Source organism: Sardina pilchardus, chromosome 6, assembly GCF_963854185.1.
Source record: "Sardina pilchardus chromosome 6, fSarPil1.1, whole genome shotgun sequence".
NCBI lineage: Eukaryota > Metazoa > Chordata > Actinopteri > Clupeiformes > Clupeidae > Sardina > Sardina pilchardus.
Window position 1 is genome coordinate 16135903 of NC_084999.1, and position 14163 is coordinate 16150065.

General features: G+C 40.6%; 1 protein-coding gene across 1 annotated transcript in view; it reads left to right on the forward strand.

Moving 5' to 3' along the window:
- LOC134082735 (IgGFc-binding protein-like) overlaps positions 1-12013 on the forward strand; it is a 39402-nt gene extending 27389 nt beyond the window's left edge. The window contains exons 7-14 of the mRNA XM_062538675.1: positions 4219-4789; positions 5835-6436; positions 6681-7233; positions 7634-7830; positions 8075-8216; positions 8375-8694; positions 9057-9630; positions 11712-12013. Coding sequence (XP_062394659.1) covers positions 4219-4789; positions 5835-6436; positions 6681-7233; positions 7634-7830; positions 8075-8216; positions 8375-8694; positions 9057-9630; positions 11712-11713 — 2961 coding nt within the window. The 3' untranslated portion in view covers positions 11714-12013. The remainder of the gene's footprint in view (positions 1-4218; positions 4790-5834; positions 6437-6680; positions 7234-7633; positions 7831-8074; positions 8217-8374; positions 8695-9056; positions 9631-11711) is intronic.
- The last annotated feature ends 2150 nt before the right edge of the window (positions 12014-14163 follow it).

Consider the following 14163-nt stretch of genomic DNA (forward strand, 5'->3'; position numbering starts at 1 on the left):
CATTGTTGCCGCTCCATCATTCTTTATGTAGATCAGTGAGGAGCGAGAGAGGACGCGTAAACGCTATGAGAGGCACCTTCTGTCTCAGGCTTTAAGCATACAATCTCATTAAGACTACAGATCCTGTTTCACTACTTCCTCTGTCCACAACTGTTTCAAAATAAAGGTCCTCACTGCAATAATACACTATTAAATAATTTAACCATTGAAACTACTCAACTATTGAACTGTTCAACCATTCCAACTGTCAGTTATCATCCACTATGCCTCCAGTCAACTACATGAAACCTCCATGTACCTAGCAACCAACATAGCAACCATTAAAATTAAGGGTTTATAACCGTTTCCATAGCAACCAACATGATTATACTGCAGTAACTTCTTGTTTCCTGATAGTGGCCACCATAGATACCCTAGCAACAAATGTTTCAAAATAAAAGTCCTCACTAGCAAGTTAGCTAGTTAGCATGGTTAGCATAGTTAACATTGTTAACATAGTTAGCATAACTGCAAAAAATCATCAACTAAGTTAGCTAATCAACCTGGTTAGCATTGTCAGCAAATTTAGCATTGTTAGCATAGTTAGCATTTTTAACATTACTGCTAGAAATCATCGGTTAAGTTAGCTAATCAACCTGGTTAGCATTGTTAGTAAAGTTAGCATTGCTAGCATAATTAGCATTTTTAGCTTAACTGATAGAAATCATTAGCTAAGTTAGCTAATCAACATTTTAACATGAATAGAAATCATTAGTTAAGTTAGAACTGGAATGTTTCATCTTTAAACTGTCTACCTTCACACTATCAACTCTCTGTAAACTATGCAACCACCATGTTTACCCTAGCTACACCTCAGTAACCATATCTACATTATCTATCTATTTTTGCATTTTCATGCACTGGTAATTCCTTGGAATTGCATTTCTAGTTCCACTTCTTCTTCTAACGCTCGCAATTCAGCTTGAACCGTTTAACGTAGAAATTTGATTCAAACTTTGCCACGTAGGTCTTACTAAGGAGACCTGTGCAATATATTTTTCAACTTTGTAACTTTTATACTTTTTAAACTGTAAATTAAAAACTATTAAACATTTCCCCATAGACTTAACATTGCTCATTATGACATCACGGCAGCAATTAGAATGTTACGCCAGGTGGCCAGTCCAGGTGCAGCAGCTCTCTCTCTCTCTCTCAGGCTACACTGGCTCTCTTGAGACTACATTTTCTGTTCCCCTGTTTCAACGGTATCAACATAAGTCTTCCTAATTCCATCCAACTTTCTATCCATTCATCTTCTTCAAACCATTCACTCATCCACCCATTCTAAACAGTCTGCCTATCAACATCAATTAGACGATCTACATTCAAATTTTAAACAATCTACTCTGTCTCAGGCCTGGCTCTCTTAAGACTAGCCAGTTAAATTGATTACACCTGTATCTGTATCCACTACTCTCAGTGGAGAGCTGTGTCTCTCCACTCTACAAGAATATAAGGCACATTCCATCCAACTTTCTATCCATTCATCTTCTTCAGACCATTCACTCATCCACCCATTAAACTGTCTATCAACATCAATTAAACAATCTGCCTATCAACATCCATTAAACTCTCTGTCTATCAACATTAATTAGACTATCTACATTCAACTTTTAAATGATTTACTCTGTCTCAGGCTTTAAGCATATACACTCTGGCTCTCTTAAGACTAGCCAGTTAAATTGATTACACCTGTATCAACTACTCTCAGAGAGCTGTATCAGTGTTTCTCTTAACAAGAATATAAGGCACATTCCATCCAACCTTCCATCCATTCATCTTCTTCAGACCATTCACTCATCCACCATTAAACTGTCAATCAATATCTATTAAACAATCTGCCTATCAACATCCATTAAACATTCTGTGTATCAACATTAATTAGACTATCTACATACAACTTTTAAAGTATTTACTGTGGGTCCCTCTCAAGCAGCGTTTATATGTCCTCCCTCGCTCCTCGCTCCTCAATGATCTACATAAAGAAAGATAGAAGAAGGGCTAGACTATCCCATTGTTGCCGCTCCGTCATTCTTTATGTAGATCAGTGAGGAGCGAGAGAGGACGCGTAAACGCTATATGAGAGGCACCTTCTGTCTCAGGCTTTAAGCATACAATCTCATTAAGACTACAGATCCTGTTTCACTACTTCCTCTGTCCACAACTGTTTCAAAATAAAGGTCCTCACTGCTATAATACACTATTAAATCATTTAACCATTGTAACTACTCAACTATTTAACGGTTCAACCATTCCAACTGTCAGTTATCAACTATGCCTCCAGTCAACTACACGTAACCTCCATGTACCTAGCAACCAACATAGCAACCATTAAAATTAAGCGTTTATGACCGTTTCCATAGCAACCAACATGATTATACTGCAGTAACTTCTTGTTTCCTGATAGTGGCCACCATGGATACCCTAGCAACAAATGTTTCAAAATAAAAGTCCTCACTAGCAAGTTAGCATGGTTAGCATAGTTAGCATTGTTAGCATTGTTAGCATTTTTAGCATAACTGCAAAAAAATATCTAACTAAGTTAGCTAATCAACCTGGTTAGCATTGTTAGCAATTTTAGCATTGTTAGCATAGTTAGCATTTTTAGCATTATTGCTAGAAATCCTCAGTTAAGTTAGCTCATCAACCTGGTTAGCATTGTTAGTTTAAGTTAGCATTGTTACCATAGTTAGCATTGCTAGCATAGTTAGCATTTTTAACATAACTGCTAGAAATCATTAGATAAGTTAGTTAACCAACCTGGTTAACACTGTGAGCATAGTTAGCATAGTTAACATTTTACCATTACTGCATGAAATCAGTAGCTAAGTTAACCAATCAACCTGGTTATCATTGTTACCATAGTTAACATTTTAACATGAATAGAAATCATTAGTTAAGTTAGAACTGGAATGTTTCAGCTTTAAACTGTCTACCTTCACACTATCAACTCTCTGTAAACTATGCAACCACCATGTTTACCCTAGCTACACCTTAATAACCATATCTACATTATCTATCTATTTTTGCATTTTCATGCACTGGTAATTCCTTGGAATTGCATTTCTAGTTTGTATCATTTATATTGATATGGGATGCTGATTAAATATTTTTTACTACATCTACTGTACTTCATAGGAGCCTCAAAGTAAAGAATGTACAGCCCTCTGCCAGCCAATCAGAAACTAGTGTTTCTTGTAGTTTATTTTAAAATGGTATACCATGATCATTGTGGGGGTATTTTTGTATTTTCTAATTACTAATTACTTGTATTTTAATTAGATACATTTTTCACATCAGTATTTTGTATTTTATTTTGTTACATTTTATAAGCCACTATTTGTAATTTGTAACAAAATATGTATTTATTTGTATCCACCTCTGGCGGCCTCTCCCCACAGCCCTGGAAATTACTACGATGACCTGGCATGCAGGCTACCGAGCCAAAGCTCCCTACATTCACCATTGCGTAAACATTCACAAATTTACCAAGGCCCTTTCTCCCTCTTGCGTTAAGTTTTATTTATTTTGTGGATGAGAAGATGAAGCAGAACTATCAGGCTGTGTGAACAGGCTACTCTGCACACCTCTCTATCGGCCTCCTTCTCAGCGGCTCCTTGCCAAGACACAGATACATCTCTTCGCTGCTTCTGCTCCTCAGTGAGCTGGCGACCACACACACACACACTGTACACACATGAACAAAAACAAACACTCATCAAGCAGCACTGCAACAGCCAGGGTGCAAGGTCATAGACACGAGCAGTTCTCATTTAGCCTATGCCAACCATGGGCTCTCCTGGCTTGGTTTCATTTACTTTCGTTATCTTAAAATAATGTGACAATTTCATGTAATAACGTGATAACTATCTTGTAAAAAAGTTAAGTGAACTATCATATCTTGAAATAACATGATATTTTCACGTTATAACGTGAAAGTATAATTATCATGAAATAACGTGATCATTTTATGTAATAACATGATATTTATCTTGTTTAAATGTGAACAAGATCTTGTTATAACACGAAACTTTCACATAATTACTTGATATTTTTTTAGTGTGACAGCAATGCGCCACCGTTGTTATGTATGATACAAAAGGTTTGTTGTAAATTCTCTATGAAAGAGCCTCTTATAACTACTTACTCCTAATTCCTTCCTAATATCTTCCTGTAAAGCTGAACAACGTGTTCATAAACCTGCCACTGACACTGGACAATGGACGACTGTCAATTTTCCGAAGAGGCCGGGCTGGAGTGGTCAAAACTGAGTTTGGCCTGGAAATGCAGTTTGATTGGAGAAGCTATGTGTCAGTTACTGTCCCAAGCACCTACCATGGAGTGCTAGGTGGTCTGTGTGGAAACTTCAACGGCCATGGAAACGATGACATGCTCACACCCAACAAAACCTCTGCCAAAAATCCAACAGAGTTTGGTAAAAGCTGGAGAGTGAAAAATGATTCTCGATGCAAAGACACATGTGAAGGAAAGACATGTTATGAGTGTGACATCAACTCAAAGCAGAATGAGCCATTCCGAAAACACTGCAGCATCCTCACAGACAAGACTGGTCCCTTCAAGGACTGTCACAGCAAAGTGAATCCAGAGCAGTACTATGAAGACTGTGTTTACGATATGTGCATGTATAAGGGCCACCCCTCTGCACTTTGCAATGCCCTCAGCACGTACACCTCCGTGTGCCAGGACGCAAAAGCCAGGATCGACATTTGGAGAACAGAGTCACTTTGTCGTGAGTACGATTTTTCAGGAGAGCAATTAAGCCCATGCAAAATGTAATATTTTTGATCCATGGGTGCTGCAGAGCACAACACGTTCCTCTTTATGATATGCTTCTAACATGACTGATTATATACTGGGGAAGATTATGTGGTAACAGCGGTTACAATCTCACTATATTTGGAACCAAAATGTAAGAACAAATGTCAGTTTATATGTGATTATGCATACTTAAATGGTAACACAAAATGGTCTGGTGACAAAAAAAAGTCAACACCATCAAACATAAGGTTATCAAAATAGGCTATATCATTACAATAACTCATATATTTCTTTCTATATTTGTTTCATTTGATTTGACCAGAGATACACATACACATCAAATTTGGTGCTGTTCAGAACTCAGCGGAGTATTCTGTGACTTTGCTGTTACACATTTTAACCTGAGAATATTTCCTATAGTTCCATGAACTTTTTCAAATTCAATAATAGTCCTACCAAAGGGCTTTCTTTTGGAAATTAATGCTTAATAGTAATAATGCCATTGAGGGAGGGGAAAACAACTGCTTTTTATTTTCATGATATGAGAGTTGTAATAGAGTCTATTTTTAAAGCTTCCTAAAAACCCTTTAGATATACAGTATTTTTTCTTCATTTCCATATCAAGTATGTATAACATAAAACAACAACAGAATAAGAAAAAAGTCAGTCATATCTTTGACAATTACTTCCAGATAAATATACTTTTCAAGAGCTTAACTCCCTCATGCTTGGCACTCCACTTGTCATTATCTTCCAAATGCTGTAACCTTTGATCTGGGGCACACACTAGTACATACTTTAACCTGTTTTGCAAACTTTAACCGATTGGTAATCATACCAGATGTGTTTTGTAGAGATGAATAACGTGTTATTTTTAGATGTTAACATTTGCATGATCTTCACCTTCTACTTATAATAACTCACTTTAACATGATGTAAAACAATCCAAGCTGTCATCTTCTCCATTGTCAGCACTCTCGTTTCACACAGAGATGTGTATGTTTTGTTTTCGGCAGCGCTGGATTGCAAAGGATACAGCCACTACGAAGTTTGCCCGTCCAGCTGTTCTGTAATGTGTCGTGGAACTGAGGAGCCCGAAGGCTGCGAAAATACCCCCTGCAGTGAGGGCTGCGAGTGCGATGACGGCTTTGTGCTGAGTGACGGACAGTGTGTGCCAGAGGAACAGTGTGGTTGTGCGTACAAAGGCCGCTACTACCAGCAAGGCCAGGTGTTCTTCCTCAATGACCAGTGCAAGGGCCGTTGTGTGTGTGGAAACGATGGAAAGGTTCAGTGCCAACCTGATTTCTCCTGTGGGCCTGACGAAGTGTGCCGCATCCAGGACGGGATCAAGGACTGCTTCCCCACCACCAAAGCCACCTGCTCAGTATGTGGAATGGGACACTATCACTCCTTTGACAACAAGGACTTCAGCGTTCCTGGCAACTGTGTGTACAAAATGGCAGAGGTCACAAAAGACAAGGATGGTGAGAGGGTTCCTTTCAGTGTGGTAGTCCATCAGGAATCTGCGGCCAATGATCCAACTGTTACCCGTAGTGTCCAAATAGAAGTCAGTGACTACAACATCGTCATGCTTCCTGAAAGAATCTGGGAAGTAACGGTAATTGTAATATCTTCTGCATATTTCTAACGGTCTTCTGTTCTACTTTTCCTTCCTTTCCTCTTTCCTGAAACAACTTACTTATAGTTATGTTTTATTTTTTTCCATGGTGTAATATCGTCAAAGCCCTGTTGGCATTTCACATCCGTATTGAATTCAGAGTCCTAAATGATAAACAAAGTTTTGTTATATTGCCTTCCCCTCCTTTCATTGTTTTGCCATTTCTCTCCCTCTCCACTGACAGCTGGATGACATCCGCGTGAATCTCCCTCTCCAATTGGACGACGGGAAGGTGCGAGTCTATCAGAACGGATTTGTCATCATTCTGCAGACTAACTTTGGCTTGGAGGTGACCTATGACACCACCTCCATGGTTAGAGTGGAAATGCCATCCTCTTACAAAGGTGTGCTGCTGGGCCTCTGTGGCAACTACAACGGCAACCCGGCCGATGACTTCGCCTTACCTGGAGGTGCCCAGGCCTCCTCGGCAGAAGCGTTTGCTGAGGGCTGGGTCGTGAATCAGACGGATGTGACCTGTCAGACAGGCTGTGGGTCCCAGTGCCCTACTCCACCACCAGGGGGCGGAGACTTGTGTGACATCTTGAAGGACAAAAAGAGTCCATTTTCAAAGTGCCACTCAACTGTGCCACCACAGGAGTACTTTGACAAATGTGTGAAAGACCTTTCGGAGCAAGGCGGCAGTAAAGATGTCCTTTGCCAACACTTGCAGAACTATGTTGCTGTCTGCCAGCAATCTGGGGGTTCAGTTGACAGCTGGCGAAACGAGACATTTTGTCGTGAGTGTTTCTGATAAAATGTACTGTATATATGTTGGCCACTGTATGCTCTATCTGACCGAAATGCTTCAGATCTAGAGAGACCATTTGAACCAGATGTCCCAGTTAACGTCCCTTTCTCTCTTATACTTTTGAAATCGAGTTGAGTTCTGGGTAGTCTTGGGTAATTCCATGTTCTGTCGTGGCCCAGTGCTTCCTCTCCTAGCACTACCAACAACTGGGCATGTAAATATAGCACTTAACACTTCTAGAACTGTCACTTGGTTCTATGCGAGTAGTACTTATTGCTGTACTTAAAATTATCTGTCGTACTTCACTGTTGATTGCTTCCCTTTTTCTGTTAGTCATTTTGGATAAAAACATCAGCTAAATGATTATGCTTTCTTTGAAATTCTCATAGCGATGACGTGCCCAAAGAACAGTCAGTATGAGCTCTGTGCCGATACCTGCTCCACTACCTGTGCCAGTCTCACTACGCCTCAGAAGTGCTCACATTGCCAGGAGGGATGCGAGTGTGAGGATGGTTTTGCCTTTGATGGTGGAGAATGTAAGCCACTGGGAAAATGTGGCTGTGTGGTTGATGGACGCACATACAAGGTGTGTGTGTGTGTGTGTGTGTGTGTGTGCTTTTCTGTCTTTTGACATATTTTGTTTACCAATGTCAAGATTGTCAAAAGACTAATGAAATAAGACAGCTTCTGATCACAGATCATAGAGCACTACACTAGCTGAGCAGGCCTTAGTTACTACTTCTCACGACAAAGCTGGATTTTACAAATCATGTCATAGTAGTGTAGTGTTGTGTACATGTCTCAGTATGTGGATGTGTGTTTTCTTGCAGTCAGGGGAGACTGTGGTGAGTGAAGACTGCCTACAGAAATGCACGTGTGTAGATGGTGTGTTTTCATGTGAGAAAACAAAAGGTTGCATAGTGAAACAAGTCTGTGACATCAGGGAAGGACTAAGAGACTGCTATCAAAAAGGTGAGTTCCCTGGTGAAAGTATAAACAACAAACATATATTATACTGTATATATATCTGTGTATTTAACATTTCAGAAAGAAATTATATTATAACAAATCAAATGAAATTAATTGTAATTAAATGTTGATGCTAACTGAAAATAACATCTCTGGGACAGATCCATGTGAGGCTTGCCGTGAAAAAGAAATGTGTGTCAAGAACGGCACCAATGTCCAGTGTGTGGCAAAGTCCAGATCCACCTGCCGGATCATCGGGGACCCGCACTACCAAAGCTTCGATGGCAAACTTTTCTCTTACCAGGGCTCATGCACATACACACTGGTTCAGACGACAGGTCGGGATAGCACACTGACTCCTTTCAGCATTGTCACCAAAACCGAGTTGGAGAGTAAGCACGGGTCCTACTTAAAAACTGTAACAGTCAACATGGAAGGTGTCCAGATCGTTGTTGTCTATGGTGACCCCGACAAAGTGCTGGTCTGTAACATCTAACTTAAATCTTATGTAAATTCATTTTTTATGCATTGACTAAAACTGTGGAAATGTTCAGTATGGAAAAGAGAAAATATGAATGACAGAATCTGAATGTAGGATTGACGCTGTTGGGGGGTGCTGTGGCGCAGCAGGCTACAGCGCTCGTACCATGTACGGGTCCGAGTGCCCACGGGGACCCAGGTTCGAATCCGGCCTGCGGTCATGTCCCGATCCCACCCCATCTCTCTCTCCCACTTGTTTCCTGTCTATTCTTCACTGTACTATAACATTAAAAGGCAAAAAGGCCAAAAAATATACTTTAAAAAAAAAAAAAGGATTGACGCTGTTCATCACGTGTTTTTCAGGTTGATGGATCCCCCTCTAACCTCCCCGTTACTCTCAAGTCTGGGAGGATCAAAATTACTCAGGAGTCCTACAAGGGTGTCCTTAAGACCGACTTCGGAGTGGAGATCACCTTTGACTGGGGGGAGGATCTCTACGTCACTGTGCCTAGCAGCTATTATAAGAACCTGGAGGGCATGTGTGGAACCTACAACGGAGACCAGGCTGATGATTTCTCCATACCTAATGGCTCCACCATCACCAGCCTGAAGAAGTGGGCAGAAGCCTGGAGCCTTCCTGAAGCCAACAGCACCTGCCTGCATTCCTGCCCAGGCCAGTGCCCTGTCTGTACGGCGGACGCCAAGTCGCTTTATGGACAAAAGGAATACTGTGGCGAGATCGGAGTGAAGAATGGTGCTTTTGCTGCATGTCATGCCAAGGTTCTGCCAGGGAAGCTGTTGGCAGACTGCCTTTACAACATGTGCATCCATGAAGGAGACAAGGAGATGCTGTGCAAGGTCATGACCAATTATGTCAAAATCTGCCAGCTGAAAGGTGCTGACGTTTCTAAACAGTGGCTGCAGACACTCAACTGTTGTAAGTGGTATTATCTCCCACAGTCAATTTAGTGTGTATTAGTTGTTCAAGTGACATTCTTCCATTGACTTGCATTGTAGCACAACGGCCACATGGTACCATGTGGTATTACAAGAAAGAGAGCCAACAGACAGTTTAAGGGTGTATTCACACCAGGAAGGTCCGTTATTTCACTTGCTTTGGTCCGGACCAATTTTTTTTCTTCTTTTTTTTTTTTAGTGCGGTTTGCTTTCACACTGTGATTAATTGCAACCGGACCAGAATTTATAAACAAAAGCACATATGCTAAGGTCGTTGAACCATTGGCTGGTAAACGTGTAGGTGGGGTGAAGAATAGGAAGCCAAAATCAAAGTTGGCCCACGTAAATACTATGGAGACTTTGCGTACTGTAGCCTACTCGTTATTATCCTAGCAATATAGTTTATACAGTTTCAGCTTTGCATAAGTGCTTGAGCGTCAAGACCGTTTGATGCAACATGAGTTTAACAATAACGTAATTTTGCAACGACGAAGACGTGCAGCAAAACAGCTGAGAAGAGCTGTCATGTGTGTCCAACATGCTAACAGTAGGCCTACGGAAGATGGAACAGGTAGGAGATGCAAAATCAAATTATCGTTGCCAAAAAAGTGTTAGCTCACTGCTGCTTACAGCTGTTGTGCGTCACGGAGCTATCCTACATTTCCCATAATACGCAAAAACTACGGAAGCTTGTCAAATCCAAAAAAGGTAGATTTCTGCAACTGGGTCGGATCGAGGTCGGGCTGCTTTCACACCATAAACGAACCGCACCAGGGTTCGATAGGAACCGCTCTGAGACCACCTCCTCAGCTGGGTCTCGGTCCGCTTGTTTGGTCCGCACCAGAGTTCGAGTGATTGTATTCACACCAGTCAAAAAGGTCCGAACCAAGCAAGAAACGAACTTGAGTTCGTTTTAATCAAACTAAACAAGGCAGGTGTGAATATGCCTTAGGTCATTTTGCACATTGGAACAAAAAACAAAAAGTCCACATAGCACCTTTAAAGGAACAGTTTGAAATTTTGGACATAGCACCTCATTTCCAACTTACAGTAGTTGCAGAGTTCGCCGGTGCTAGGCTAGCGCAAGTCAATGGTTTATTAAAAGTGAACTATGCCTATGCATGGTTTTTAGCTTAAAGGAGAATTCCGGTGTGAAATTGACCTTAACTGTACCGAAACATGTTGCGGTGTCCCCTGTCCCCCCTGTCCTTCCTGTTCGTTCGTGCTCGTCAGTCGGCTTATCGCGACTTGATTACAAGATGGCGCCCAGCGGAGAGATTCTATGAAGGTACTGCTTGTAAACAGTCTTTTTAAATAAACTTCCTGTGCATTTCCAAAGTTCTCAGTATCTCGTTTTAAATGTCAGGACCCTCAGAAGTCTACCAATGCAGTGTGGAGTTACTTGGAACCGTTTTAATGGTTTAAAAATAGCGATTTAGCTGCATAGGCTACGTGATGCCCAATCTAATAGATTCAAGCCTGGCTGAAAATGGTGGAGTTCGGAATGCTGGGGGGTGTGCGAAGGTGCGTCTTCAACACGTGTGAGTACTTTGCAACATATTTCGGTACAGTTAAGGTCAATTTCACACCGGAATTCTCCTTTAATTTGCCTGAACTGATCAGCTTCGAAGTCATTGGACTGGTTATTTGACTAATTTCAGGTTGAATGATGGCTGTCTCGCTTCCCCCTAGCGCCTGTTAGCGGAAAAAACACTCACTGACCGATTGAGCAGTGTTGTAAAATATACATGCTAAAACTGCAGAGAAACCTGCAAGCATAAAACAAGAAAACAGCGAAGAAATCGCCAGACCTGCATAGTTCCTCTTTAAGCCTGCCACTAAAAACAGTGACCTATGGCACTCCACAGAACACTCGAGTTAGAGATGAGGTCCTATGTCCAAAACTCTGAACTATTCCCTTAAGGAAAGGCTCAGTGGATGTGGTTGCTTTTATGAGTATAAATAATGAATGATTGTTATAATCTACTTTAAGAGGCTATGTTAAACATCTACATAGACAAAATTACTTAATATTGTTCAATTGTTGTTTTGCTTCCACAGAAGTCTGACGAGAAGGGGATGAGTTACTGAAGAAGATAACAGAAATCCAGTGGAGCCATCTCTACACAGAAACCTAAATGCAGCATCGGCCAAATATCATTCAGCCATTTTAATGTCCTCCTTTTTCATCCAGAATATATAAGTAAATTCTGAGTAAAAAGCCATAGGCCTATAACTAAGGCTATGCATCTATATCATATATCTATTTGTAATGCTGTGTAAATCACATGCATTGCGATTTGTAATCACATGTACTGCTTATCTATCTATATGCAATAAACAGTCATGCCCTTCTGTTTTAATCTTTTGGTCTTCTACTTTTAATATTTTGTTCAAAGCTGTATGCAAGAACATCTTAAGACGTTCTATATGTTTGTAAATGAATAGAACACAAAATACTGTATTGTCGCTAACTGAACTGTACTCTGCATCAGCCCTTTCCTTCACAGAAAAAGCATCAGGCTTGGGCTTTAATTCTTTGCGTACAAGAATTGAACAATTTAACAAGATTATAACTATGGATTATCAGAGCATATCTCAATACTGTGGATATTCACATTATTTTAAATGGAAAAAAGAACAGATTAAGGAATTTACCATCCTCAAATTATGTCAGCAGGGCTATAGCACATGGTTGAAATAAGTCACATAATCAAATCCAAATGGCATGTTGCCACTCAATTTTTGAAAATAATTCAAGTCTGATTACGTCAGGGTAAGTGTGCGTAGTTGTGACCATAAAGTTAAATCTTGGTCTCATCACTCCAAATGAAATGACCTTGTTCCAGAAGGTGCAAGGTTGTCTGGATCAATGTTAACTAGTCTGGTGGGATATGTGGTAACACACAGAAACTGTCTGTGTTTGGGACATGCTAATGTCAGGCTTGCGAAATCCTCAACTCCTGTGTCACCTTTCAAATTACTTCACAGGTTTGTCTTTGACAGTAGGGTGCTTCGCCTTCCATGTGGCATTTTACCTGGACCTGATAGCATGCAGTAGCCTGAAAAGTTGTAGGTTCAATATCTGGCTTCTACCGCTGTGCCCTTGTGCAAGTCATATGACCCCGAGTTGCTCTGGGGACTTTGTATTGTAAAGGTATTGTCTGCAAGGCACTATGGATAAAAGCTAAATGTACTAAATGTGTGTTGTGTCTGCACTTTGTATTTTTCAGACTGGAAAAAGCATCAGTAATCTGCAAAATCCTGACACCCAGACTGGAGAAAACCAATCCCACCTCATCAGCTTAGGACATCCCAGCACATCACCTCAATAAGTCATCGTAGCTAGAAGTGATCACGTTGCAATTCTGCTTGGATGAGGGCCTAATGTGCAGTCTGGACAAACTGTTAAACTGTAGCCTACTGGGTATGCAACTTGGCCTATCCTGTGCAACTTGCCTCAGTCTTTCTTTACAGGGGGCTTTCCTGTTGTAGCCTCACTTGAGTTTGCAAAGGAAGTAGAGGTACCTCTGTGCTTTCTTTGGCAGTGATGCAGTATTGTTGGTCTGAGAGGGCCCCGCTGATGACCACCTCCAGACATGTGGTGCCGTTCACTCCAATTATCCAAGGGGGCTGAAAACTTTTTGCAGGCACTGCGCATAAAACATTCTAAATACATTACATGGACTTGCAACACTGTACACACAATGCACTTCTCTTATAAATAGTTAGTGATAACTCTGCACAGGAAAGTTGAGCAATTAATGTCATTTCACTAGATATTTTACAAAGCATCTATGTATAACATTTTTGTATCCTTACTCATAAAAAGTGAAATATTTATGGATGGATGGATGTCATCCACACAATATTTATTTAGCTAATTTGCTTCAGGAATGACAACAAAGGTGATATATGCAAAATAATGCTAATATTTACTTCATTCCATAATATTCCACCGAAAGGGTGAGGTCAACTCTCAACTTATCTTATTCAAAACTTGTGCAAACAACAAACAGTGCACTGACAGTGCCCCATTGTGTGTCTGTATAACAGTGAGGGGACACATAACTGAAGTGTTACATCGGTCTGCTTCAACTTATGGCTTATGTGGACAGAATTACTTATGTTCAAAAGAGAGTTTATTTTCTCCATGAAAGTGAGAAGTGTATTCAGCCTCATGTTCACAAAAGGAAAAGGTCACCAGTCAGTTTGGTCCATGAAAGCACGTGCTCTCTTCAGTGTTTCGTGGACACAATGCAAACTGATTTGTGACAAACAGTGTTGGGGAGTAATGAATTATTAGAGTGCATGAAAATGCACTCTACTGTTATACTGTTTATTCTTATTACAGTGCATGAAAATGCACTGTACTGTTCTTCCAAGGCTTCTTCTTCTTCTTATTATTCCGCTGATCAAATTCATTTTTTCTATTCAGCTTGAACCGTTTAACTTAGAAACTTCATTCAAACGTCGCAACGTAGGTCTTAAATAGGGGAAGGCTGCTAAGTAT